General features: G+C 44.0%; 1 protein-coding gene across 10 annotated transcripts in view; it reads right to left on the reverse strand.

Moving 5' to 3' along the window:
- The window catches only part of LOC109899297 (histone-lysine N-methyltransferase 2C), a 114,063-nt gene that overhangs the window by 29,212 nt on the left and 59,257 nt on the right, over positions 1-25,594 (reverse strand). For 4 of the 10 annotated variants that reach the window (XM_031836271.1, XM_031836270.1, XM_031836265.1 and 1 more), the window contains 17 exons: positions 22,522-22,626; positions 21,988-22,035; positions 20,727-20,867; positions 17,265-17,297; positions 16,536-16,658; positions 15,702-15,858; positions 15,061-15,275; positions 14,773-14,846; positions 8,554-8,760; positions 7,870-8,016; positions 5,525-7,468; positions 4,939-5,273; positions 2,839-4,544; positions 1,309-1,423; positions 1,128-1,212; positions 958-1,021; positions 527-759 (listed from right to left, as the gene is read on the reverse strand). In XM_031836271.1, coding sequence (XP_031692131.1) covers positions 527-759; positions 958-1,021; positions 1,128-1,212; positions 1,309-1,423; positions 2,839-4,544; positions 4,939-5,273; positions 5,525-7,468; positions 7,870-8,016; positions 8,554-8,760; positions 14,773-14,846; positions 15,061-15,275; positions 15,702-15,858; positions 16,536-16,658; positions 17,265-17,297; positions 20,727-20,867; positions 21,988-22,035; positions 22,522-22,626 — 5,732 coding nt within the window. The remainder of the gene's footprint in view (positions 1-526; positions 760-957; positions 1,022-1,127; positions 1,213-1,308; positions 1,424-2,838; positions 4,545-4,938; positions 5,274-5,524; positions 7,469-7,869; positions 8,017-8,553; positions 8,761-14,772; positions 14,847-15,060; positions 15,276-15,701; positions 15,859-16,535; positions 16,659-17,264; positions 17,298-20,726; positions 20,868-21,987; positions 22,036-22,521; positions 22,627-25,594) is intronic. The other 6 variants (XM_031836268.1, XM_031836264.1, XM_031836266.1 and 3 more) reach the window with 6 other exon arrangements.

The raw sequence follows: 25,594 nt of genomic DNA on the forward strand, positions 1-25,594 counted from the left end.
TTTTTTTAAATATATATACACATTTGCCATACATTTCTAAAAACCTGTTTTCACTTTTTCATTATGGGGTAGTGTGTGTAGATTGAGGGACATTTTTTTATTTTTTTTATCCATTTTAGAATAAGGTTGTAACGTAACAAAATGTGGAAAATGTCAAGGGGACTGAATACTTTCTGAATGCACACAAATGTAAATTGTAAAGTATTTTGTCTGTAATGTCTTTTTAGTTATTGCCATTGACGTCGGATGATTGGGATCCTAATAAATCGAATACAAAATGTTTCAAGTGGCTTAAGATGTGAGATCTTTCTCTTATCCACCTCTCCAAGGTAAATGACAGTTCTATACAGACAGCATATCAGCATATCACATGTTTACATTGGATTTCCAATTATGTTACAGATAATGCCATGTAAAGATGTAGAATCAAGAGACTAAAGAAATAACTCAAATCCAAATCTCAATATTTAAAAAAACCTAAACATAGAATGCCTGCAATGAACCCTTGCTACATTTAGTTAGCTACCTGCTCCAACTGTTTCTGCACCACATTCTGCTGCTCTGTCACATGCTTCAGCTGCTCGATGTCCTCCTTAGGGAACTCACGGCCAGCCTTCTTGGCCGTCCGCTGTTTGGCTGACAGGGCCTTCTTGGATTTCCTGTGGGCCCCAATCTGGTCTTCCAGAAACTTCTGCTGCATCTGCAGGAGCTGTTGGGTCTCCTTGAGCCACTCCTCGTACTGCTTCCTCTTGCCATCGTCTGAGACACGGGAGACAAAACTGTATACATAAATCCAAAAGACATACAAGTGAAATCGAATAGACCCTGGATTGGATATGGTCGTCAACAAATGAAATACTGAAGAGACCAAATGGGTATATGATTAATATTTTGGTTAAAATGAATGAGGATGTCATAATCAAATGCAAATAGAAACACTTTGGGTTGTCCACTCACTGACAAATCCAGGTGCAAAATTTGGGGGGTTCGGTCTCGCCATCTGTGGAGCCAACTTCCCGTCCTGCGAAGACAATAATCAAACGATAATGTGGCCTTTTTTTCTAGCATAAGATATGAAACAGGCAGACTGATAGACAGACAAATAGTGGTTGATTCACAATGCTTACCTGTCCAAACACATGTGGAGGCAGAGTGTCAGCAGCATCTGGTCCATGGGCTCCTGGCGTATGCTGTATTCTAAGAGGATCATTGCTTTAGGGAACATGAAATCATTTTTTACCCTTTCAATTAAATAACATGACCTAGCACAAGAACTCAAAGCTAGCATTGGGGAAGCTTTTGCCTTACCGGTTAATGACTATTGAGGGCATTCCCATGCTGTTCTGAGCCATGACTTTATTGATTCCCTTCAGGGCTACCATCTTAGCCTTCATGATCGGGTCTGTGACGGCATCAAAATCTGCTAAATAAGAAAACAAAACTAAAAAGTATCAGTAATTTTTTGACAAGTCCTCTTAATCCATGTTTTTTATGACTCTACAGATAACGAACAGGTAGAGGGCAGAACACACACACACAGATACCCTACCAAAATCAAACCCACCCCAACCGCCCTATGCTCCCTACTAAATAAAACCCACCCCACCAGACATGATATACAATGAGTAATATAATCAAATAATAAAAGAATAAAGATGTTATAAAAAAAAATCAAAAATTATAATAATAATTTCAAAAGAGTAATAATGATACAAATTCAAATTTGGGTTGGTTTATGGAGTTGTGAAATTAGTTGGATCCATGTCTTCTACAAAGGATAGGAAAGGTTGCCAGATATTATAAAATGGAATTGTAGATCCCCTAACGGAGTAGCTTATTTTCTTTAGCTTGAGATGTTGCAAAACTTCCTTTATTCAATGGTTAAAAGTAGGAGGAAACCCATCCTTCCACTTAAACAGTAGTACATGCCGGCATGTTGCCCATAGAACTGTTTCGAGGGGTCTCCTGTGGTGCCACTCCGAATAATGCAATAAAAGGCATTATTTGAACGCCTTTTAAAAGGATACGTTTATTTTTATAACCAAATTTCTATTTCTGATGTAAATGGCATGTTATAGAAGGGTCCATACACATTTTTTGTGATTTCACTTGTTTTTGAGAAACTTAACCCTAACAGGACATCTCGTTGTGTAGTATGGGGGAAATGGAACGTTATGGATAAAGTTCAGAATGACACAATTTCATGTGTACAACATCTAAAGACCTGCATTAATATACTGAGAGATTTGTAGTATTTGGGTGTTCTTGAAGCAATGGTTAATGTTTTTCAGGGCCCCCATAATATTCAACGAAGAAGTGATTTGCTGTTTGCGGTAAGTTTCTCAAAAACAAGTGAAATCACAAAAAAGGTGTCTGGGGACTTCTAGAACATGCCATTTACATCAGAAATAGAGATTTGGTTGTAAAAAAGAACTTCTCCTTTAAGGTTTGACCTCTTTCTAAGCCATTTTAAAAGAATCCACCCGTCACGAGTGCCACATCTAAATTATGTATGGAACGCTGGTGAAGTAAGACTCCCAAAAGTCTCTCTTAGTCAAGAAAAATTATGTCCAACATTCTGTTCCTCAAATTACATGTGGGGAATGTTCTTTTTTTTGCTTCGAAATAAATAAAAAGCATTTGTCTCAAACGAAAATGGCTTCATATTCCACATATCTACCAAAAAGGATGATTAAGCAAAATGACTGCAAAACCCCCAGAGGACTGTTCTGACTACACTCTGGAAATAACTACATGTAGAGGGGTAATGTGTGTGACTCAATTAAACGGATCACCAAAACAGCAGTCACATGTCTATCTGAAGCTCATTGTCCTTACCTATGTTGGGGAAGAAGGAGTCGCTGGAGCGCTGTCGGATCATTGCCTGCATTTGCCTCTGCTGCTGCTGCTCTTGCCTCTCCTGGTCCAGCAGGTCCTGCAGTAGGAGGGGCTGCTCGTCCAGCAGCAGAGGCCTGTTTTGTGGGCCAGCCTGCCCCAGCGAGGAGCCTTGCTGGCCCTGGGCAGTGGGCTGCTGACTGGCTCCCACCATGGCTAGGTTTAGCTCCACCTGCTGGTTTACTGAGGCCCCGAAACTGTGGTTCCCCCCTAGGATGTGGTTTGGGTTTCCCATTGAAAGCCTGCTCTGAACCAACGCAGGGTTCACCCGATGTCCCATAGCCACGCTGGGATTGAGCCTGTTGTTGTCTTGGGCATGTTGCATGCCCGTGTTTGGGTGTAGCCCAGTGGCCTGGTTCGGCTGGGCAGCTATGTTCCCTTGATGAGAAACGATTGGGACTAACCCAGTGTTTTCCAGTTTCTCTTTGACCAGAAGGTTGGAGAGGACCGGAGCCGAGACTGTATGTCCAGGCTGCTCATACAGCCCTGCGCCCTCTTGGTTAGTCATGGTTCTGTTGTCATTCATCCGGCCACTGCAGAGTGGCTGGTCCTGGTTTTGCATGTGTCCATCTTTGACCTCCGTTTTGATTGTTTCCTCTATTTTGACTATGTCCAAGGTCTCTTTGGATTTGTTGGCCTCCCGTCTGATTTGGCCGTCTGATTTGACGGATTTCCCTACGGACTGGGACGAAGTGGCTGCGCAGTCTCCGCTGGTGTTCCTCTTTTCCGACAGGGCTTTCTGGAGGTCCGAGGTCTCTCCCTGTTGGTGTTCCTCCATGGGGTCACCCAGGTCGAGATCTTCACTGAACATGTCTTTCTTGTCTTCCAGGTTGAGCTCAGGATCCGTGTAGGCGATGAGGTCAAACTTCCCAGACATGAGGAAGTCGTCGAGGTGCAGGTCATTGGGTCCCAGGTCCAGGTCTTTGCCATCATCCGGGTCGAGGTTCAGGTTCAGGTCGACCAGGTCTTTGACCTCCACGTCTTCGAGGTCCTTCACTGCAGAGTCGTCAGCGTCCAGGTTTTCGTCGATTTCGTCTCCACTGGGTATCTGAGTCTCCTCCGTTTGACCGGTGCTAGACCCAGGCAAGAGCACACCAGATGGCTCTGCATTGAGTAACTCACTAGTGACAGGGTGGCTGAGGGACCTATTCAGTGGAGGATGCTGTTGTTCAGTGGTCACCTGCACTTCAGTCTGCTGCTGGTGCAGGTTCTCCATACTAGCCAACATCTGCATTTGGCCAACCGATCCCTGGGAAGGTCTGCCCATCCTGGGAGCCATCGTTCTTGGTCCCTGGTTCCTGGCGAAGCCAATCTCCTGGCCTTCCATGAAACACTGTGGTGGTCTCTGGGTTTGGTTGGAGGGGTCCATGACGTCGGGAGGTCCATGCCCAAAGTGGTTCTTAATCCGGTTCTCAGGGGCCCTGTGGCGGAGCTCGATGAACGGCTGACCCATGATATTGTGCTGCTGGACGGTAAGGCCCCGTGGAGGGAAGTCCTGGGGGAGTCCCATCAGGGGGTTGCTCCTCCTGGAAAAGTCCACCGAGAGGGACCTTCTCATCTGGGGAGGAATGTTATCGATCATGGGCCCGCCGGGCATCTGCTGAGGGGGTCTGGGGAAATGTTGCTCTTGGCCGGAGGGAAATCCAAACCTGAGAGAAGGATGAAAAACACATTGTCAAATGCTAATCCATGAACAAGGCAGAACACAATGTCATGATTGCTCCCTACACACAAATAAGGAATATTACACAGTGAGTAGCACTTTAAACATGCATTGTGGAATGAAGTGGCATTTTTGACGAGGAGCAACACAATCTTTAAGACAATTATAATGGATTGGATTTGATATATAGAGCGTCTTCCTACCAACTGAGGTACTCAAAGCGCTTTACATAGTAAGGGTAAACTCACCTCATACACCACAAATGTGTTGCATTATGAAAATATACAGCTGCATTTAAATGTGGTAAAGGCCTTGTCCATAAAAAAAGAAGTGTCAAGGGCAAGAGTTTATGTATACCTATGCTGTCAATCTTGACTAACCTCATTCCTTGGGGCCTCAAGCCCATGTTGTCCATGTCCCTGGGGAAGTCGGGTATGGCAAACTGTCCCTCGTTGGGGAAGGGTCCTCGCTGGTCCCCTAGGAAGGTACCAGGGAACCTTTGACCCCCGAGAACTTGGGGGCCGCCCCTCATGGGTCCTGGGTAAGGGGGTGGTGGTCTGCCAAACATGTGGCCCTGAGGGGTGGGATCTTCTTGTGACCAGTGACGGGTCACCGCACCAGTAGCTCCACCAGCTTCCTGTAGTAGTCCCTTCTCTTGTCGGATGGCCGTCTTCTGTTGCTGCTGCCTCAGGATTAGCTGTCGCAGTCTCTGGCGCTGCCCGGGGGGGGGGGTACACATTAGCAAGTAACAAAACAAATCCTGCATCTTGCAGCTATTAATTAATTAGTATTTTAGGGGTCCTTAGAGGAGCAACAATTGTTTCATTTTGCACTAACGTGCACTGTCATACTGGCTTGGGAATGACTAATCACCTGCTAATAACTGTGCAAACAGAAGACGGCTTTATGACAATTCAAGTGTTATCCATGTGACAGTGTCATTGCGTCTCTACTAAATGCAAATACCTGTCTGAGCTTCTCCTCAGTGTCTCCCAGGTGTGGCTGCATGCTGTTCTGAGCAGCAACAGTGTTGCTGCTCAACTGGGGGATATCATGGGCTGGCCTTTCTGAAGCTTGAGCACAAGGTTTCATTGGACCCTGTTCAAAGGGGTCGTGAATCTGCGTTTGACCACCGTGATGATTCGACTGTGGCAGAGAGAAACTTTCGTCTGACATTTCCGGGTGCTTCGATATCTGAAAGCCTGGGGCACTTGGATGGGCAAACGTGTCTTGCATCCTGCCCGGAGACTGGTGGGAGAAGGGGTCAGCTGGGAGTTGGGACATGGGTATCGGTCTGGAGCCTAGTCGATTGAAGGCGTCAGGACCAGCTCCTGGTCGGGGCGTCCCTGAAGCTTGGGAGTAAGGGTCGGTGAGGAGTGGTCTTGGGGTTCCAGGGGGCTGTGCGTATAGAATGGCATTGGAGGGCTGATGGGTACCAGGTTGTTGGGCATAGGGGTCCATGTTTCTTTGACTAGCAGGGGATTTGGGAAATCTATCCCCTTGGGCTGGTCTGGGGGTACCTGGCATGGAGGCATAAGGATCAGTGGAGTGAGATGGAGACTGTCTGCGATTGGCTGGGTGCTGCTGGGGAAACTGGTCTAGATGAAGGCTAGGTGGCTTCTGCAGGTATGAAGGATCTGAGTGTGGCCTTGGGGTGCCGGGAGGTTGGGCATGGTCATCAGTGTGAGGTCTGGGGGTGCCTGGCGGTTGGGCGTAAGGGTCAGGCATCTGCTGGGAATAATCTGGTCTCGGGGTGGATGGTGCTTGGGCGTATGAGTTTCTGTGAGGGTGTCTCATCATTGGCATGGGTTGAGAGAAATGGCCCTCCTGTGATTGGCGCATCATCCTGGGCTCGTTGGGGAACCCTTCCCCCATGGGCGAACGGATGGTGAGGGGCTGCTGGGCATAGGGGTCGGCCTGTGGTCCTTGGGGAAAGCCATTAGATGGCCCTCGTCTAAGTACCCCAGGCATAGGGCCACCGTAGGGCTCTTGCTGAGACTGCTGGGGAGGCATGGGGGCTTTGAACACCGGCACAGAGCCCGACTCATTGCTGCCGGGGATGGGAGTGAGCAAGGGCCTGGAGTAGGGGTCCGAGAGGATCATGCGGTTGTGAGACATGCGCTGGTAGACCTCAGCTCGGTGGCCCCCTATCCTGGCAAAAGCCTCTCCTCCAGAGGGAGGGCTCATCATGTGCCTGACCTGCTGCTTTTGCTGCTGCTCAACGAGTCCTGAAGTGCCCACCCTGGCGGGTCCCATGGGTTTCACAAACGAGTCAGGTGGCCTGGGGGTATCTGGCATCTTAGCATAAGGGTCAGCATTACCAGACGTGGGCGAGCCAAAGGACTCGTGTGCCGGGGAAGGCCTCCCTCCCCTTTCCTGAATCTCTGACAGAGAGTTCTGCTGGGGCGTGGTGGATCCAACATCCCCAGGGGGCGGTCTCGGGGTGCCCACAATTTTGGCATAGGGGTCCCAAGGTGAGGATGGCCGGGAGCCTGAGGAGGAACTCGGGGAGTACTTCTGTGGTGACTGGGGCTCGGAGGATGGTCCCTGCTGCGGGTACGAGGTCTCCTGGGTGGGTGTCCTCGACGACGGAGGTAGGAGCTGTGGTCTGAGGAACACGTCATCCTGTGACCCGGAGGTGGGCGTGACTGGAAGTTGGGGTCTTGCGAAGCCATCCTTAGACACTATTGGCTGCAGAGGGGATGAGTTTCCAGACTTTCCACCATTGCTGGGCTGAGGTGTCATGGGGCTCTGGTTCCCACTATTAGGTGTTGTATCTCCACATGACTGACTGCTAAACAGCTGTTGTTGTTGCTGCTGCTGCTGGAGTTGTTGCTGCTCATTTTTAACCTGCTCCAGCTTTTGAGTAGCTTCGATCTTCGCCTGCTGCTTGCTCTTTTGTCTCATTTGCTGCCATGGAAACAAGAAAAGCAGGGGAGGGGAGGCACTTCAGTGAATGAAGCCTTTTTGAAAGAGTTGAATTTGAAATTTTATGATGACATGGTGCTAAGAATGCTCTCTTTCCCTCACTCACAACAAAGTTAATACTTTTTCAATATGAGTGGGTCTAGCGTGTGTTGTTAAGCCATGCAAGAGGGAACAATGTGAGGGTGTATGTAATATGGTAATGAAAAAAAGCTTCTGGAGGCTGTTACTGTGTTTTCAGGACGAAGGACAGGTTTTACCAGTTAACCAAGCTTTTCTCCCTACAACTCCACTTTACATTTTGTTTGTCTTACACCTCGTAAATTTTGCATTATTGGTTCTCGGCAGACGAAAACCAGAACAGTGCCTTGCCTTGGGAATCTTACCAGAGACATTTTTCCACCTCCTGCAGCTATAGTTGCCTGGTTGGAATGTCCAAAAAGGACGTCTTTATTTGTTGATTTTATGGCTTTGCTTTTTGGGACCTTTTCCTGCTGCGTCTTAAGCGGTCCCCACATCTGATTTAACTCTCCCTTTTCAATGCAAATTAAGAATTAGTAGACTGTATGAGAACGCCAAATGTATTGTTTAAAAATGACTCACTCAACCATGCACATATATAAAGTTAAATATAAAAAATTATGTTTCATGCCCCCCCAAGTTACGTTATGTTCAATCTCACCACCTTGCCTTCCACTCACAATTCCCCTGACATGCGATACTTTGATTGTTATGGTGGTGTATTATGGTGTCATAAAATACATGTACACACAAAGAAACGCACACTGCTCTCTTACACCAGGGTTTCTCAACAGGCAGGAATAAAATCCCACTTATACCATTTTGCTGCCATGAAACAAATAACTTCCTAATTTTCTAAAAAAGGCATGCATCCAATTTCATACCCTCACTCAATAAAAAAAACATGTTTTATATAATTATTAAGGTAAAACAAATCCACAACAACTCCTAGAAAAGTGGTTGAGAAACCCTGTTTTACAGTGTACCCATGCTTCATACCCCCCCCCCCCTCCATTTACAGCACACTTTAACCCTAAAGGTACTCTTACCTGTCTGAACTTCCACTCCTGCTCGTGCTCAGACTCCTTGGGCTTGAGAGTATCTTTGAAGAGCAGCTCAGCGTCCATTGGGACACTATTGGGGTCAAAGGGGTCAGTCAACGGCTGCTGGTGAGGATTCTGGTGTCTCTTCAGTGTATCGTTGGACATCTGAACTTTGTTAATGCGCAGCGCTGCCCGGTTATCACGTGCCTTTTGCTGGAAGAAAGGGTCCATTTTGTAATTTTTCCAAGTGGTCAATCACTTGACCCATTGAACAATGATAAAGCTAATTATTACAGATGGTTACACATACAGTACCAGTCAAAGTATGGACACCTACTCATTCAAGGGATTTTCTTTATTTTTACTATTTTCTACATTGTAGAATAATAGTGAACACATCAAAACTATGATATAACACATATGGAATCATGTAGTAACCAAAAAAGTGTTAAACAAATCGAAATATATTTAATATTTGAGATTCTTCAAAGTAGCCACCTTTTGCCTTGATGACAGCTTTGCATTCTCTCAACCAGCTTCATGAGGTAGTCACCTAAAACACATTTCAATTAACAGGTTTGCCTTGTTAAAAGTTTATTTGTGGAAGTTCGTTCCTTCTTAATGCATTTGAGCCAATCAGTTGTGTTGTGACAAGGTAGGGGTGCTCAAATAGTCACAAAAAACATCAAGCGCTATGATGAAACTGGCTCTCATGACGACCGCCACAGGAAAGGAAGACCCAGAGTTACCTCTGCTGCAGAGGATACGTTCATTAATTACCAACTAGAGGTCGACCGATTATGATTTTTCAACGCCGATACCGATTATTGGAGGACCAAAAAAGACGATACCGATTAATCGGATGATTTTTTAAGATTTTTTTGTAATAATGACAATTACAACATTACTGAATGAACACTTATTTTAACTTAATATAATACATCAATTTAGCCTCAATTAAATAATGCAAAAACAAAGTGTTGGCGAAGAAAGTAAAAGTGCAATATGTGTTATGTAAGAAAGACTACGTTTCAGTTCCTTGCTTAGAACATGAGAACATGTTGGTGGTTCCTTTTAACATGAGTCTTCAATATTCCCAGGGTAAGAAGTTTTAGGTTGTAGTTATTATAGGACTATTTCCCTCTATATCATTTGTATTTCATTAACCTTTGACTATTGGATGTTCTTATAGGCACTTTAGTATTGCCAGTGAAACAGTATAGCTTCCGTCCCTCTAGTTAGCGCGCGCTGACTAGCAAGCCATTTCACTTCGGTTACACTAGCCTCATCTCGGGAGTTGATAGGTTTGAAGTCATAAACAGCGTGATGCTTGGCACACAACGAAGAGCTGCTGGCAAAACGCACGAAAGTGCTGTTTGAATGAATGTTTACGCGCATGCTTCTGCCTACGATTGCTCAGTCAAATACTTGTATGCTCAGTCACATTATATGCAACGCAGGACATGCTAGATAATATCTAGTAATATCATCAACCATGTGTAGTTAACTAGAGATTATGATTAATTGTTTTTTTATAAGATAAATTTAATTCTAGCTAGCAACTTAACTTGGCTTACTGCATTCGCGTAACAGGCAGTCTAATTGTGGAGTGCAACGAGAGAGGCAGGTCGTTATTGCGTTGGACAAGTTAACTATAAGGTTGCAAGATTGGCCCAGGCTCACAAGGTGAAAATTATTAGTTCTGCCCCTGAACAAGGCAGTTAACCCACCATTCCTAGGCCATCATTGAAAATAAGAATGTGTTCTTAACTGACTTGCCTATTTAAATAAAGGTAGAAAAAAAAAAAATATGTAAAAAAAATTGGCGCCCGATTGTTATGAAAACTTGAAATCAGCCCTAATTTAATCGGTCGACCTCTATTACCAACCTCAGAAATTGCAGTCCAAATAAATATTTCACAGAGTTCAAGTAACAGACATATCTCAACATAAACTGTTCAGAGGAGACTGCGTGAATCAGGCCTTTGTGGTCGAATTGCTGAAAATATACCACCAAGGACACCAATAAGACTTGCTTGGGCCAAGAAACACAAAGAATAGACATTAGACCAGTGGAAATCTGTCTTTTGGTCTGATGAGTACAAATTTGACATTTTTGGTTCCAACCGCCGTGTCTTTGTGAGACGCAGAGTAGGTGAACGGATGATCTCCGCATGTGTGGTTTCCACCATGAAGCATGGAGTAGGTGGTGTGATGTATGGGGGTGCTTTGCTGGTGACACTGTCAGTGATTTATTTAGAATTCAACGCACAATTAACCAATATGGCTACCACAGCATTCTGCAGCGATACGCCATCTCATCTGGTTTGCGGACAGTGGGACTCTCATTTGTTTTTCAACAGGACAATGAACCAACACACCTCGAGGCTGTGTAAGGGCTATTTGACCAATAAGGAGAGTGATGGAGTGCTGCATCAGATGACCTGGCCTCCACAATCATCCAACCTCAACCCAATTGAGATGGTTTGGGACGAGTTGGACCGCAGAGTAATCAGCATATGTGGGAACTTCTTCACGACTGTTGGAAAAGCAATCCAGGTGAAGCTGGTTGAGAGAATGCCAAGAGTAGGCAAAGCTGTCATGAAGGCAAAGGGTGGCTACTTTGAAGAATCTAAAATATATTTTGACATTTGTTTAACACTTCATGTGTTATGTCATAGTTTTGATGTATTCACCATTATTCTACAATGTAGAAAATAACAAAAACAAAGAAAAACCCTTGAATGAGTAGGTGTCTAAACTTGACTTGACTTTGTGTGTGTGTGTGTGTGTGTGTGTGTGTGTGTGTGTGTGTGTGTGTGTGTGTGTGTGTGTGTGTGTGTGTGTGTGTGTGTGTGTGTGTGTGTGTGTAATAAAGGGAACACTAAAATAACACATCCTAGATCTGAATGAATGAAATATTCTTATTAAATACTTTTTTCTTTACATAGTTGAATGTGCTGACAACAAAATCACACAAAAATGATCAATGGAAATCAAATTTATCAAACCATGGAGGTCTGGATTTGGAGTCACACTCAAAATTAAAGTGGAAAACCACACTACAGGCTGATCCAACTTTGTCCTTAAACAAGTCAAAATGAGGCTCAGTAGTGTGTGTGGCCTCCACGTGCCTGTATGACCTCCCTACAATGCCTGGGCATGCTCCTGATGAGGTGGAGGATGGTCTCCTGAGGGATCTCCTCCCAGACCTGGACTAAAGCATCCGCCAACTCCTGGACAGTCTGTGGTGTAACGTGGCGTTGGTGGATGGAGCGAGACATGATGTCCCAGATGTGCTCAATTGGATTCAGGTCTGGGGAACGGGCGGGTCAGTCCATAGCATCAATGCCTTCCTCTTGCAGGAACTGCTGACACACTCCAGCCACATGAGGTCTAGCATTGTCTTGCATTAGGAGGAACCAACCGCAACAGCAAATGGTCTCAACAAGGGGTCTGAGGATCTCATCTCGGTACCTAATGGCAGTCAGGCTACCTCTGGCGAGCACATGGAGGGCTGTGCGGCCCCCCAAAGAAATGCCACCCCACACCATGACTGACCCACCGCCAAACCGGTCATGCTGGAGGATGTTGCAGGCAGCAGAACGTTCTCCACGGCGTCTCCTGACTGTCACATCTGTCACATGTGCTCAGTGTGAACCTGCTTTCATCTGTGAAGAGCACAGGGCGCCAGTGGCGAATTTGCCAATCTTGGTGTTCTCTGGCAAATGCCAAACGTCCTGCACGGTGTTGGGCTGTAAGCACAACCCCCACCTGTGGACGTCAGGCCCTCCATACCACCCTCATGGAGTCTGTTTCTGACCGTTTGAGCAGATACATGCACATTTGTGGCCTGCTGGAGGTCATTTTGCAGGGCTCTGGCAGTGCTCCTCCTGCTCCTCCTTGCACAAAGGCGGAGGTAGCGGTCCTGCTGCTGGGTTGTTGCCCTCCTACGGCCTCCTCCACGTCTCCTGATGTACTGACCTGTCTCCTGGTAGCGCCTCCATGCTCTGGACACTATGCTGACAGACACAGCAAACCTTCTTGCCACAGCTCGCATTGATGTGCCATCCTGGATGAGCTGCACTACCTGAGCCACTTGTGTGGGTTGTAGACTCCGTCTCATGCTACCACTAGAGTGAAAGCACCACCAGCTTTCAAAAGTGACCAAAACATCAGCCAGGAAGCATAGGAACTGAGAAGTGGTCTGTGGTCCCCACCTGCAGAACCACTCCTTTATTGGGGGTGTCTTGCTAATTGCCTATAATTTCTACCGATTGTCTTTTCCATTTGCACAACAGCATGTGAAATGTATTGTCAATCAGTGTTGCTTCCTAAGTGGACAGTTTGATTTCACAGAAGTGTGATTGACTTGGAGTTACATTGTGTTGTTTAAGTGTTCCCTTTATTTTTTTGAGCAGTGTATATACTGCATATACACTACTGTTCAAAAGTTTGGGGTCACATAGAAATGTCCTTGTTTTTGAAAGAAAAGCACGTTTATTTGTTCATTAAAATAACATAAAATGTATCAGAAATACAGTGTAGACATTGTTCATGTTGTAAATTACTATTGTAGCTGGAAACGGCAGATTTTTTCAAATGTATTATTATTTTTACCCCCTTTTTCTCACCAATTTCGTAGTATCCAATTGTTAGTTGTTACTATCTTGTCTCATCACTACAACTCCCGTACGGTCTCGGGAGAGATGAAGGTCGAAAGCCATGCGTCCTCCGCAATTAAAGGACAAAAAGCCATGCGTCCTCCGCAATTAAAGGACAAATACATTAGTGTCGAGTTTGAGAAACAGACGCCTCACAAGTCCTGCCTAGAAAGCCAGCATCCCGGAGTCGCCTCTTTACTGTTGACGTTGAGACTGGCAGCTTCATTAAATAGTACCCGCAAAACACCAGTCTCAACGTCAACAGTAAAGAGGCGAGTCCGGGATGCAGGCCTTCTAGGTAGAACTTTTGAGGAGCATGTTTCTCAAACTAGACACTAATGTATTTGTCCTCTTTCTCAGTTGTGCACCTCCCACTCCTCTTTCTATTCTGGTTAGAGCCAGTTTGCACTGTTCTGTGAAGGGAAAGATCTTCAGTTTCATGGCAATTTCTCGCATGGAATAGCCTTCATTTCTCAGAACAAGAATAGACTGACGAGTTTCAGAAGAAAGTGCTTTGTTTCTGGCCTTTTTGAGCCTGTAATCAAACCCACAAATGCTGATGCCCCAGATACTCAACTAGTCTAGAGGCGGCCAGTTTTATTGCTTCTTTATTCTGAACTACAGTTTTCAGCTGTGTTAACATAATTGCAAAAGGGTTTTCTAATGATCCATTAGCCTTTAAAAATTATAAACCTGGATTAACGTGCCATTGGAACACAGGAGTGATTTTTGCTGATAATGGGCCTCTGTACGCCTATGTAGATATTCCATTTTTTTGAAATCAGCCGTTTCCAGCTCCAAATGTCAATTACAACATGACAATGTCTACACTGTATTTCTGATCAATTTGATGTTATTTTAATGGACAAAAATGTTTGCTTTTCTTTCAAAAACAAGAACATTTCTAAGTGACCCCAAACTTTTGAACAGTAGTGTATATAAAAAAAATCTGAATGTCTTGGTTTCTTTACCTTATGTTTTCCCCATCTACAATCACCCAATCTCATCAACAAAGAAATTGACATGCAGAGCATCGTTGAATGTAATGTCATCATGGAGAAAATCTAACAGTCCTGAAAAACCCTCAAATAACTATCTGTAAAGTTGGAAAACTTACTAGGCACAACATTTAAACAGAACAAAGATAAGAGAAGGGACAGAGAAAGAGAGAGCGCCCTTAGGTTTATAATGCCAGAAAACAGAGGAACAGAACAAAACAAATTCTCCCTAATGGCCTCTTGAACATTTCGTCAGTGATTGGCGGCTTTCCTTTCATTCATCAGTCCAATAAACATAGGGCCCCATTCAATCAAAATCTCAAATCAGGTTTGTGGAGTAAGTCAATAACAAAGTTGTTCTGGTGAAGTAGAAATAATTCATTTTTGATTGGTACTACGGCTGTTTTCGTTGGAAGTTTTGGAAAAGATTTGCCATTATTACATCAATGTATGGATTTTGTCTAGAGGTTTATACAAACTTCTCTTCAGCAATCAGGAAAACCAAATGCTCATTAAATTAAGTGCATTGAATCATAGTCCAGCATGGATGTAAACAAACTTACCACATATGGGGCCCTGTCCTGGGAACTGGCTTTCCTCCATAATTTTGCGATTTGTTTCACTCTCATAGCCCAGTCTGAGATAGAAAAAAGATTAGCTAAAACGTACAGCGCTAGGACACACATGCAATAAGGCCAAGTAGAGTACCTTTTCTAGTCTCGTTTTCACAATATCCATACAATCTTTTAAATGGATGCGACAACTTCGAACTCATTATTTTTAATAATAAAAAACATTTGTTTTCGATAATTCACACAAGAATTTTAGAGAACCAAACATTCTGTACCAACCTGGGAACTCCCCTAGGAGGTTGGGAAAGTTGACGTTGGTGTAAAGGACTGGGGCCACAGTGGCCATCTCGCCCAGAGTCTCCTCCTTCTCCCACTTGAGCGTGCTCCTCTGTGCGTTGGACATGGTGTCTGTCTCTCCCTCTGAAAGGGGGCCGGGGACAGGCGCGCTCCATGGAACCACTACTTCACCCCCCATCTGGCTAAACTTCTTGTCCCTGGAAGGAGCTCTCTGGTTACACATTATATTGACTTATACCATTGCATTGTTGGATACTCGTTTCTGATTTGCTTGAAGGGCATTCTAGAGACACATTGTTATTACATTTGCACTTTCTATGTCACTTACAATGTGGATCACCTTGAGGCAAATGTTGTTTGGGCTTTAGTATAAAAAAATACATCCTATTCATTGATGGAGATATTAACGCTAACAAGTGAGCAGACCTCAGAGGAAAAAAATGTGTTTAAAGCGAACTACGATGAAGTCCAAACAATAGAGGAAAACATAGTCAAGAAGACTCAATAGGTAAATAAAACAGCATCCAATTGATTGCCTTCCAGCAGTTGTCTTTAAGGGTGAAAGCAATGCTCTAGTAATACGCCAGAGGGGTACAACAGCTTCCTGCTATGCCAGCTCTTACCTCATATTCTCTTGGAAAGGCATTCTGTGGATGGGCGAGAAGTTGCCGGGGCCATAGGGGCCTGTGCCGCCGGGCATCATGGGAGTTGGAGGAAAATGGGGGTTGGGCCCCATCATGCCGTTTATCATTGGCATCCGGGGGAACATCCCACCGTCGCCTGCAACAGAGAGCATAGAGAATGTCAGATAAGTAGTTCCATACATACATTGATTATACAAAACATCAAGAACACCTAATCTTTCCAAGACAGACTGACCAGGTGAAAACTATGATCTCTTATTGATGTCACTTGATAAATCCACTTCAGTCAGTGTAGATTAAGAGGTGGAGACAGGTCAAAGAAAGATGTTTAAGCCGTGAAACAATTGAGACATGGATTGTGCATGTATGCCATTCAGAGGGTGAATGTGCAAGACAAAACATTTAAGTGCCTTTGAACACTCAACAGTTTCATGTGTGTGTCAAGAACGGTCCACCACCCACATCCAGCCAACTTGACAACTTTGGGAAGCATTGGATTCAACATGGGTCAGCATCCCTGTGGAACACTTTTGATACCTTGTAGAATCCATGCCCTAACAAATTCAGGCTGTTCTGAGGGCGAAATGGGTGGGGTGGTGCAACTCAATATTAAGGTGTTCCTAATGTTTGGTATACTCACATGTACATCCACATGTCCTGTTGATTATGTGAACATGACATGCATATAAATCAATGTGCTCCTCAATGATCAATAAATGCCCATGGTTATACATTCATTTTACAGTCAATAGTAGATTATATAAAAATGTGACCAAATACAATTCTCCAAGAGGCTTGGGGTGGTGGTGGTACCTGGGTTTGGAAGGGCCATGGCTCCAGGTCCACTGGCCCCAGGCTGAGACAGCTGTGGAGGCTGGCTGGTGCTGGGACTAAGGACCGCTGTGAAGAGGTCTTCCACATCCTTCCCCTCCAGCTCTTTAGGCAATGAAATAAATGACATTGATGAGCGTATTTTATTTTAAAAAACAACTCTTTCTCCCCAATTTCGTGGTATCCAATTGGTAGTTAGTCTTGTGCCATTGCTGCAACTCCTGTACGGATACGGGAGAGGCGAAGGTCGAGAGCCATGAGTCCTCCGAAAAACGACCCTGCCAAGCCACACTGCTCGCTTTATCCAAAAGCCAGCCACACCAATGTGTCGGAGGAAACACCGTACAACCGGCAACCGTGTCAGCGCACATAAGCCCGACCAGCCACAGGAGTCGCTAGAGCGCGATGGGACAAGGGCATCTCTGCCAGCCAAACGGTCCCCTAACTGGGATGGCGTAATTGTGCACCGCCTCATGTGTCTCCTGGTTGTGGTCGCCTGCGACACAGCCTGGAATCGTACTCGGGTCTGTAGTGAAGCCTCAAGCACTGCGATGCTGTGCACATACTTTAAACCACCATCAATAAGTGTCGTTCAAATCTTTCAATTATATAAAACTGATAATCTCTGACATACAACTGAATGAACAACTCTCAGAACTATCTAGGTTGGGCCTTAATGGGCCTGAAAAGATTCATATCAAAACCACAAACCTGGGATTTTGTAGAGTTTACTGAGAATTGCACCTGAAAAAGACAAAGAAATGCTTATTACGTTACTGCAATGATATAGACACAGTACCAGTCAAAAGTTTGGACACACCTACGCATTTCAATGTGTTTTGTTTATTTTTTACTATTTTCTACATTGTAGAATAATAGTGAAGACATCAATACTAGGAAATAACACATATTGAATGATGTAGTAACCAAAGAAGTATTAAACAAATCCAAACATATTTTTTTAAAGTAGCCACACTTTGCTTTGACAGCTTTGCAATCTTGGCATTCTCTCAACGAGTTACTACATCATGTGGTAGTCACCAGGAATGAATTTAAATTAAACAGGTGTCCCTTCTTAAGTTAATTTGAGCCAATCAGTTGTGTTGTGAAATGGTAGGGGTGGAATACAGAAGATGGTCTTTTACCAAATAGGGCTAAGTCCATTCTATGGCAAGAACAGCTACAATAGGCAAAGATAAATGACAGTCAATGCAGAACATTTCAAGAACTTTTAAAGTTTCTTCAAGTGCATTCGCAAAAACCATCAAGCGCTATGATGACTGTCTTTCATGAGGACCGCCACAGGAAAGGAAGACCCAAAGTTACCTATGCTTCAGAGGAAAAGTTCATTAGCATTACCAGCCTCAGAAATTGCAGCCCAAAAAAATGCTTCAGAGTTAAAGTAACAGACATATCTCAACATCAACTGTTCAGAGGAGACTGCATGAAACAGGCCATCATGGTCGAATTGCTGCAAAGAAACAACTACTAAAGGACACCAATAAGAAGAAGAGACGTGCTTAGGCCAAGAAACACAAGCAATGGACATTAGACTGGTGGAAATCTGTCCTTTGATCAGATGAGTCCGAAAAATTCAAGGTACACATAACTAGCATGGCTATCACAGCATTCTGCAGCGATATGGCATCCCATCTGGTTTGCGCACAGTGGGCCTATCATTTGTTTTTCAACAGGACAATAACCCAACACACCTCCAGGCTATGTAAGGGCTATTTGACCATGAAGGAGAGTGATAAAGTGCTGCATCAGATGACCTGGCATCCACAATCACACAACCTCAACCCAATTGAGATGGTTTGGGATGAGTTGGACCGCAGAGTGAAGGAAAGTCAGTCAACAAGTGCTCAGCATATGTGGGAACTCCTTCAAGACGGTTGGAAAAACATTCCTCATGAAGCTGGTTGAGAGAATGACAAGAATGACAATTTAACACTTTTTTGGTAACTACATGATTCCATGTGTTATTTTATAGTTTTGATGTCTTCATTATTTTTTACAATGATGAAAATAGTAAAAATAAAGAAAAACCATTGAAAGAGTAGGTGTGTCCAAATATTTGACTGGTACTGTATATACAGTGCCTTGCGAAAGTATTCGGCCCCCTTGAACTTTGCGACCTTTTGCCACATTTCAGGCTTCAAACAAAGATATAAAACTGTATTTTTTTGTGAAGAATCAACAACAAGTGGGACACAATCATGAAGTGGAACGACATTTATTGGATATTTCAAACTTTTTTAACAAATCAAAAACTGAAAAATTGGGCGTGCAAAAATTATTCAGCCCCCTTAAGTTAATACTTTCTAGCGCCACCTTTTGCTGCGATTACAGCTGTAAGTCGCTTGGGGTATGTCTCTATCAGTTTTGCACATCGAGAGATTTTTTCCCATTCCTCCTTGCAAAACAGCTCGAGCTCAGTGAGGTTGGATGGAGAGCATTTGTGAACAGCAGTTTTCAGTTCTTTCCACAGATTCTCGATTGGATTCAGGTCTGGACTTTGACTTGGCCATTCTAACACCTGGATATGTAGATTTTGCTTTATGTTTTGGATCATTGTCTTGTTGGAAGACAAATCTCCGTCCCAGTCTCAGGTCTTTTGCAGACTCCATCAGGTTTTCTTCCAGAATGGTCCTGTATTTGGCTCCATCCATCTTCCCATCAATTTTAACCATCTTCCATGTCCCTGCTGAAGAAAAGCAGGCCCAAACCATGATGCTGCCACCACCATGTTTGACAGTGGGGATGGTGTGTTCAGGGTGATGAGCTGTGTTGCTTTTACGCCAAACATAACGTTTTGCATTGTTGCCAAAAAGTTCAATTTTGGTTTCATCTGACCAGAGCACCTTCTTCCACATGTTTGGTGTGTCTCCCAGGTGGCTTGTGGCAAACTTTAAACAACACTTTTTATGGATATCTTTAAGAAATGGCTTTCTTCTTGCCACTCTTCCATAAAGGCCAGATTTGTGCAATATACGACTGATTGTTGTCCTATGGACAGAGTCTCCCACCTCAGCTGTAGATCTCTGCAGTTCATCCAGAGTGATCATGGGCCTCTTGGCTGCATCTCTGATCAGTCTTCTTCTTGTATGAGCTGAAAGTTTAGAGGGACGGCCAGGTCTTGGTCGATTTGCAGTGGTCTGATACTCCTTCCATTTCAATATTATCGCTTGCACAGTGCTCCTTGGGATGTTTAAAGCTTGGGAAATCTTTTTGTATCCAAATCCGGCTTTAAACTGTTCTTCATGATGCTCTCTGCGCTTTTAACGGACCTCAGACTATCACAGTGCAGGTGCATTTATACGGAGACTTGATTACACACAGGTGGATTGTATTTATCATCATCATTAGTCATTTAGGTCAACATTGGATCATTCAGAGATCCTCACTGAACTTCTGGAGAGAGTTTGCTGCACTGAAAGTAAAGGGGCTGAATCATTTTGCACGCCCAATTTTTCAGTTTTTGATTTGTTAAAAAAGTTTAATTGTTTGTTTCATTGAACAAGCATGGGAAACAGTGTTTAAACCCTTTACAATTAAGATCTGTGAAGTTATTTGGATTTTTACAAAGTAACTTTGAAAGACAGGTTCCTGAAAAAGGGACAAGGGATAAATCTCTGCCAAGAAAACAGGGTAGACCTCCCTATTTGTCAACATTTAACTTTGCGGGAACATCGGCTAAACTGAGCAAACATTATTTACTTAGCGTTCCATGATTTTGTAATCTGGCATTTGATTCGACCACCATGGCTTCTATATACACTGCAGTTGCTCCATGTGATGGATACTGTACAGCGCATACGCAACTCTAGGAAGACATACTTATTTTTCCATTCTTGACTTTTAGGGGCAGTTTCGCCGACACAGATTAAGCGTAGTTCTGCCTAAAAGTGCTTTCAATGGAGATTGTTCTTTGCTAATGCTTTAGTCCAGGACTAGGCTTAATCTGCATCTAGGAAACCAACCCTAAATCCATGTACTGATGTTGACCAGGGAAACCAAGTGGTGTGCAACTCTCTGGCCAATTATACATCAGTGAGTGGGAGGAGAAAACAGACACTGAAGCCCTGGAGATTTACACCTCTGCTCTTCACCAATGACACCGATTAAGCAGCACATCCAGTAGACAGTCAAAATTCAACATGGCCGTCTTACCATCTGCGACCATCTTGTCCAGTTCTGGGCTCAGGATGACATCCAGAGGCTCCTCCTGTAGAGCCCTGGGCCCCCGGCCTGCAGAGCCCTGACAGGACCCAATGGGATCATCAGAGATGGGGGCCAGACCAGCCAGACCAGCTAGGGGATGGCAGAAAAGGTCAAAAGGATGGTGAGGGGAGGGTGGTCACACAGGCGCACACATCCACACAGTCCACTTTTATGTTAAAAATCAACACACTAGCCCCCTCCCCCGCCAACTAACCCCCCTAAAAACTGGAAGCTGTCACACCAAAGAGTAAATCAGAGTTGAATGGCAATTTATTGTGTCTGAGTGCTGGGTGTTGGAGGAAGAAATAAAAAGAGAACGAGGAGAGAGAGAAAGCGAGGAGAAAGAGGAAGAGAGGAGAAGGAGAGAGAGCTGATCATTCATGTCATGGTTGTAAAATAAGCTCTCCATGCATTTTCTTCCCCTCACAAAATTTTCCAAGAATAGCAATAAACTAATTTGTGTTGCCTGCTCGACAGAGTGGAAAGAGGTTGGGGGGGTTCTTAAAAAATAGTCACACTACTTTCATCATCGTTACGATCCTGCCCACATTCGAATAAACGAGGGCTTAATCAATGAAAAAAGTTATGGAAGATTGCAATGATTAATCATCATAACCGCTGTCTAACATCAGAGGGGGTCGGAGGTTCATGCAGATTTTACTGTGGCGCACACTCGACTAGTTTGCAATGGGTTTTTCGGAAGAAGCTACTTTGCGTGTGACCTTAAATGAACTGGATATAAAGGAAGAGATGCATTGAGACCACATATACTGCATATGGCCTGAAAGGAAAGAATAAAGGCTAAAGTAACTTATTGTTTTTATAAAACTAGTCATCTGCTTCAGGGCATTCAGGCATTCTCATAAGACACAGTTTGTTCTTAAATAATCTCTCAGACAAATAGAAGGGTGGAAAATGAAAATCACTATACAACACTGCAAAACTGGATAGATAAAATATGTTTCACAGACTCAAGGCGACAGAGAAAAAAGGAAACCTTGCAGATTGGTGCGTGGTTAGTAACACCGCAGTAGTTAGTCAAAGAGACTGGACAGTGCTACAGCGTGAGAAAGGAGTGGGGTGCACAGACCACAGATCAAGAGAGAAGGAAGGATATGCAAATGCAGTGAGCAGGCCCAGAGTGGGAGAAGTGGAGGGAGGGGGCAGCTCTACTCCTAAGAGGCCAGATGGGCCCGAGGACTTCTCTTACCAAAAGGAGAAGGAGGGCTGTCGACCTGGAAAGGGCATAAATCAAGACCTACAGGAACCCAAAACCAGATTATTATAAACTGAGGGGGAGAAAAGCAGGTGTAATAAAATGCTAATGCTATTGATACTACTTGAAGCAGCTCAATGTGATGCCACACCATCTCGTCATAGTTGTGACATAATATCAACAACCATAACACGTCCTAGCACAGACCTGGGTTTGAATAGTATTGGTTCTCTTTCAAATATGCAGGCATCAAGACAGGCCTTTCAAGTAAACTGTTCGAAAGCAAAAATAATGCACACAGACAGAAGGGTTGGCCAGAGTAGGCACTGCAAACCAAGAGTATTATTCAATGTGCAATACAATACAAGTGAAGGAAAATGCCAAATCATAAGTAAAGATGCAACAGAGAAATTCCATAGGTAATTGTGTATGGCGTTGACCTTGTTAGTGACAGGAAGAGTGCGTATTTGAGTGGGCAGAGGAGACAGGAAGTGGAGGCTGCCATTTTGGAGGAGGGGAGGGGTCTACCTGAGTCATTCCCCTGCTTCACCAGATCATCCGACAGCATTCCCAGGAGATCTGCATCCGTGCTCAGGACTTCCGGAAGGTCCACTAAGGGATCCTCGGAATTGGCTGGAGAAGGAGTTGATATACATACCCCATAATGACAAAGCGAAAACTGGGTTTTAGAATTTTTTGCATTCGTATTAAAAATAAAAACATCAATACCTTATTAACATAAGTATTCAGACCCTTTGCTATAAGACTCGAAAATGAGCTAAGGTGCATCCTGTTTCCATTGATTATCCTTGAGATGTTTCTACAACTTGATTGAAGTCCACCTGTGGTAAATTCAATTGATTGGACATGATTTGGAAAGGCAGTGCATATCAGAGCAAAAATCAAGCCATGAGGTCAAAAGAATTGTCTGTCGAGCTCTGAGATAGGATTGTGTCGAGGCACAGATCTGGGGAAGGGTACCAAAACATTTCTGTAGCATTGAAAGTCTCCAAGAACACTGTGGTCTCCAAGCTCTTCCTAGAGCTTGGCGCCCAGCCAAACTGAGCAATCGGAGGAGGAGGGCCTTGGTCAGGGAGGCTACCAAGAACACGATGGTCACTCTGACAGAGCTCCAGAGTTCCTCTGTGGAGATGGGAGAACCTTCTAGAAGGACAACCATCTCTGCAGCACTCCACCAATCAGGCCTTTATGGTAGAGTGGCCAGACGGATGTCCCTCAGTAAAAGGCACAAGACAGGCACCTAAAGGACTCTCAAACCATGAGAAACAGGATTCTCTGGTCTGATGAAACCAAGATTGAACTATTTGGTTTGAATGCCAAGTGTCACGTTTGGAGTAAACCTGGCGCCATCCCTATTGTGAAGCATGGTGGTGGGAACATCATGCTGTGGGGATGTTTTCAGCAGCAGGTACTGGGAGACTAGTCAGGAGAGGGAAAGATGAATGGAGCCAAGTACAGAGAGATCCTTGATGAAAACCTGCTCCAGAGTGCTCAGGACTTCAGTCTGGGGTGAAGGTTCACCTTCCAACAGGGTTCACCTTCCAACAGGACAACGACCCTAAGCATAGAGCCAAGACAACGCAGGAGTGGCTTCGGGACAAGTCTCTGAATGTCCTTGAGTGGTCCAGCCAGAGTCAGGACTTGAACACAATAGAACATCTCTGGAGAGACTTGAAAATAGCTGTGCAGCAATGCTCCCCATCCAATCTGACAGAGTTTGAGAGGCTCTACAGAGAAGAATGGGAGAAATTACATGTGTGCAAAGGTGGTTGTAATCGCTGCCAAAGGTGCTTCAACAAAGTACAGAGTAAAGGATCTGAATACTTCTGTAAATGTGATTTGTTATACATTTGTACAAATTAAAACAGTTTCTTTGTCATTATGGGGTATAAATTGATGAGAAAAAAAAACAATTTAATCAATTTTGGAATAAGGCTGTAACGTAACATTTGGAAAAAGTCAAGGGGTCTGAATACTTTCCATACAGTGCTGTATATAGGCATACAGTATATGGTTTCCTAAATATCTAAGAGAACTAACACTGTCCAAGGACCATATTCAAACTAAAAGCTGGTGAATGTCTTCAAAACAAGCAAATCCTCCGAGTGATTAGTGTGCTTCCCTCTGCAACAAATGACGGCAGGTAGCCTCGTGGTTAGAATCCCCGACCTGACAAGGTAAAAATCTGTCGTTCTGCCCCTGAACAAGGCAGTTAACCCACAGTTCCTAGGCCGTCATTGAAAATAAGAACAACTTCTTAACTGACTTGCCTAGTTAAATAAAAGTGAAATAAAAATGACCAGAGGGAATTTAGCACGAGTGGACGAGTGGGAGGGCAAATTGCGTTCTGAAGGATACTAGAGCAGGGGTCTTCAACGTTTTCAGGCATGAGATCTACTTTTAAAACATGTCGCAAGCTCCTCATCTTTGGATAGCTTTCAAATAGGCACATTCTACTTCTACCCTGCAACTCTTCCCCGGGTCCTTGGTGTCAATATAATGGTTAATAAACAGTATTTGGCATGACAGGGCCCATAACATTTTATTTTGTATTTTCCCAAATTCTGTATTGACAAAGAAACCGATTTGAAGACAAGAAGGTAATGACATCACTGTGCACCAATGACATGACCACTGTTTCGTTGATTGACTGAATTTGAAAATCAAATCAAATTTATTTATATAGCCCTTCGTACATCAGCTGATATCTCAAAGTGCTGTACAGAAACCCAGCCTAAAACTCCAAACAGCAAGCAATGCAGGTGTAGAAGCACAAACAGCAACCCAATGACCACTGATCGTCTTGAAATCTAGCTGGGTAGATAGCCAATGAGCTGAGGTAAACGGCAATATGTAATGGTTATTTGTTGGAAGACCAACCAATCCGGTGTAAAGAGAGCCATTCGCTATTTAAGTTTTATACCGGAAGGAGCAACGCATATTACGCACAGCATTATTTTGGTAAACGCACAGATTCAGCTGTTTATATATCAATCAGTATGGCGACTAAGTCAGGGAAAGCTAAATCTAAGTCTAGATATACAGATGTACACACAATTTTAGAATAAATTGATCGGGAAAGTGAGACAGAGATTGTTGTAGGACGATTCATTTAGCGATTCCCAAGTGGAGGAATATTTTTTGAACGGAGAGGACATCGTTTTGGACTGGTAAGTTCTTCTCATGCTAATGTCCTAAGCGTGTTCCCAGTAGGCAACTTGCAGCACTTTTCATAGCGTGTTGGAGTAGAGTGTAAATGACTGTATATGTGGAAAAGATTACTTAAGATGAGCAGACAGGATTGAAGGTTGATGGGGGATGGTGGAATAAACTTGATGGGGGATGTTGGAATAAACTTGATGGGGGATGGTGGATGAAACCATGTGAATTTACAACTTTTCACAACAAAAAAACGGGGAAAAACTTAAGGGAAATAGTACGGTTCAACTAGAGGAGGAGAGGGACCCAAACTAATACAAGGCCACTTTTTTTTACATTCTGGGTTTGTTAGAAAGATGGCATTGGGACTGGGTTGATTGAGAGTCCATTGTGTATAAAAGAAAAAGCAAAAAAACATATT

Source organism: Oncorhynchus kisutch, linkage group LG11 (genome assembly GCF_002021735.2).
Source record: "Oncorhynchus kisutch isolate 150728-3 linkage group LG11, Okis_V2, whole genome shotgun sequence".
Classification (NCBI taxonomy): Eukaryota; Metazoa; Chordata; class Actinopteri; order Salmoniformes; family Salmonidae; genus Oncorhynchus; species Oncorhynchus kisutch.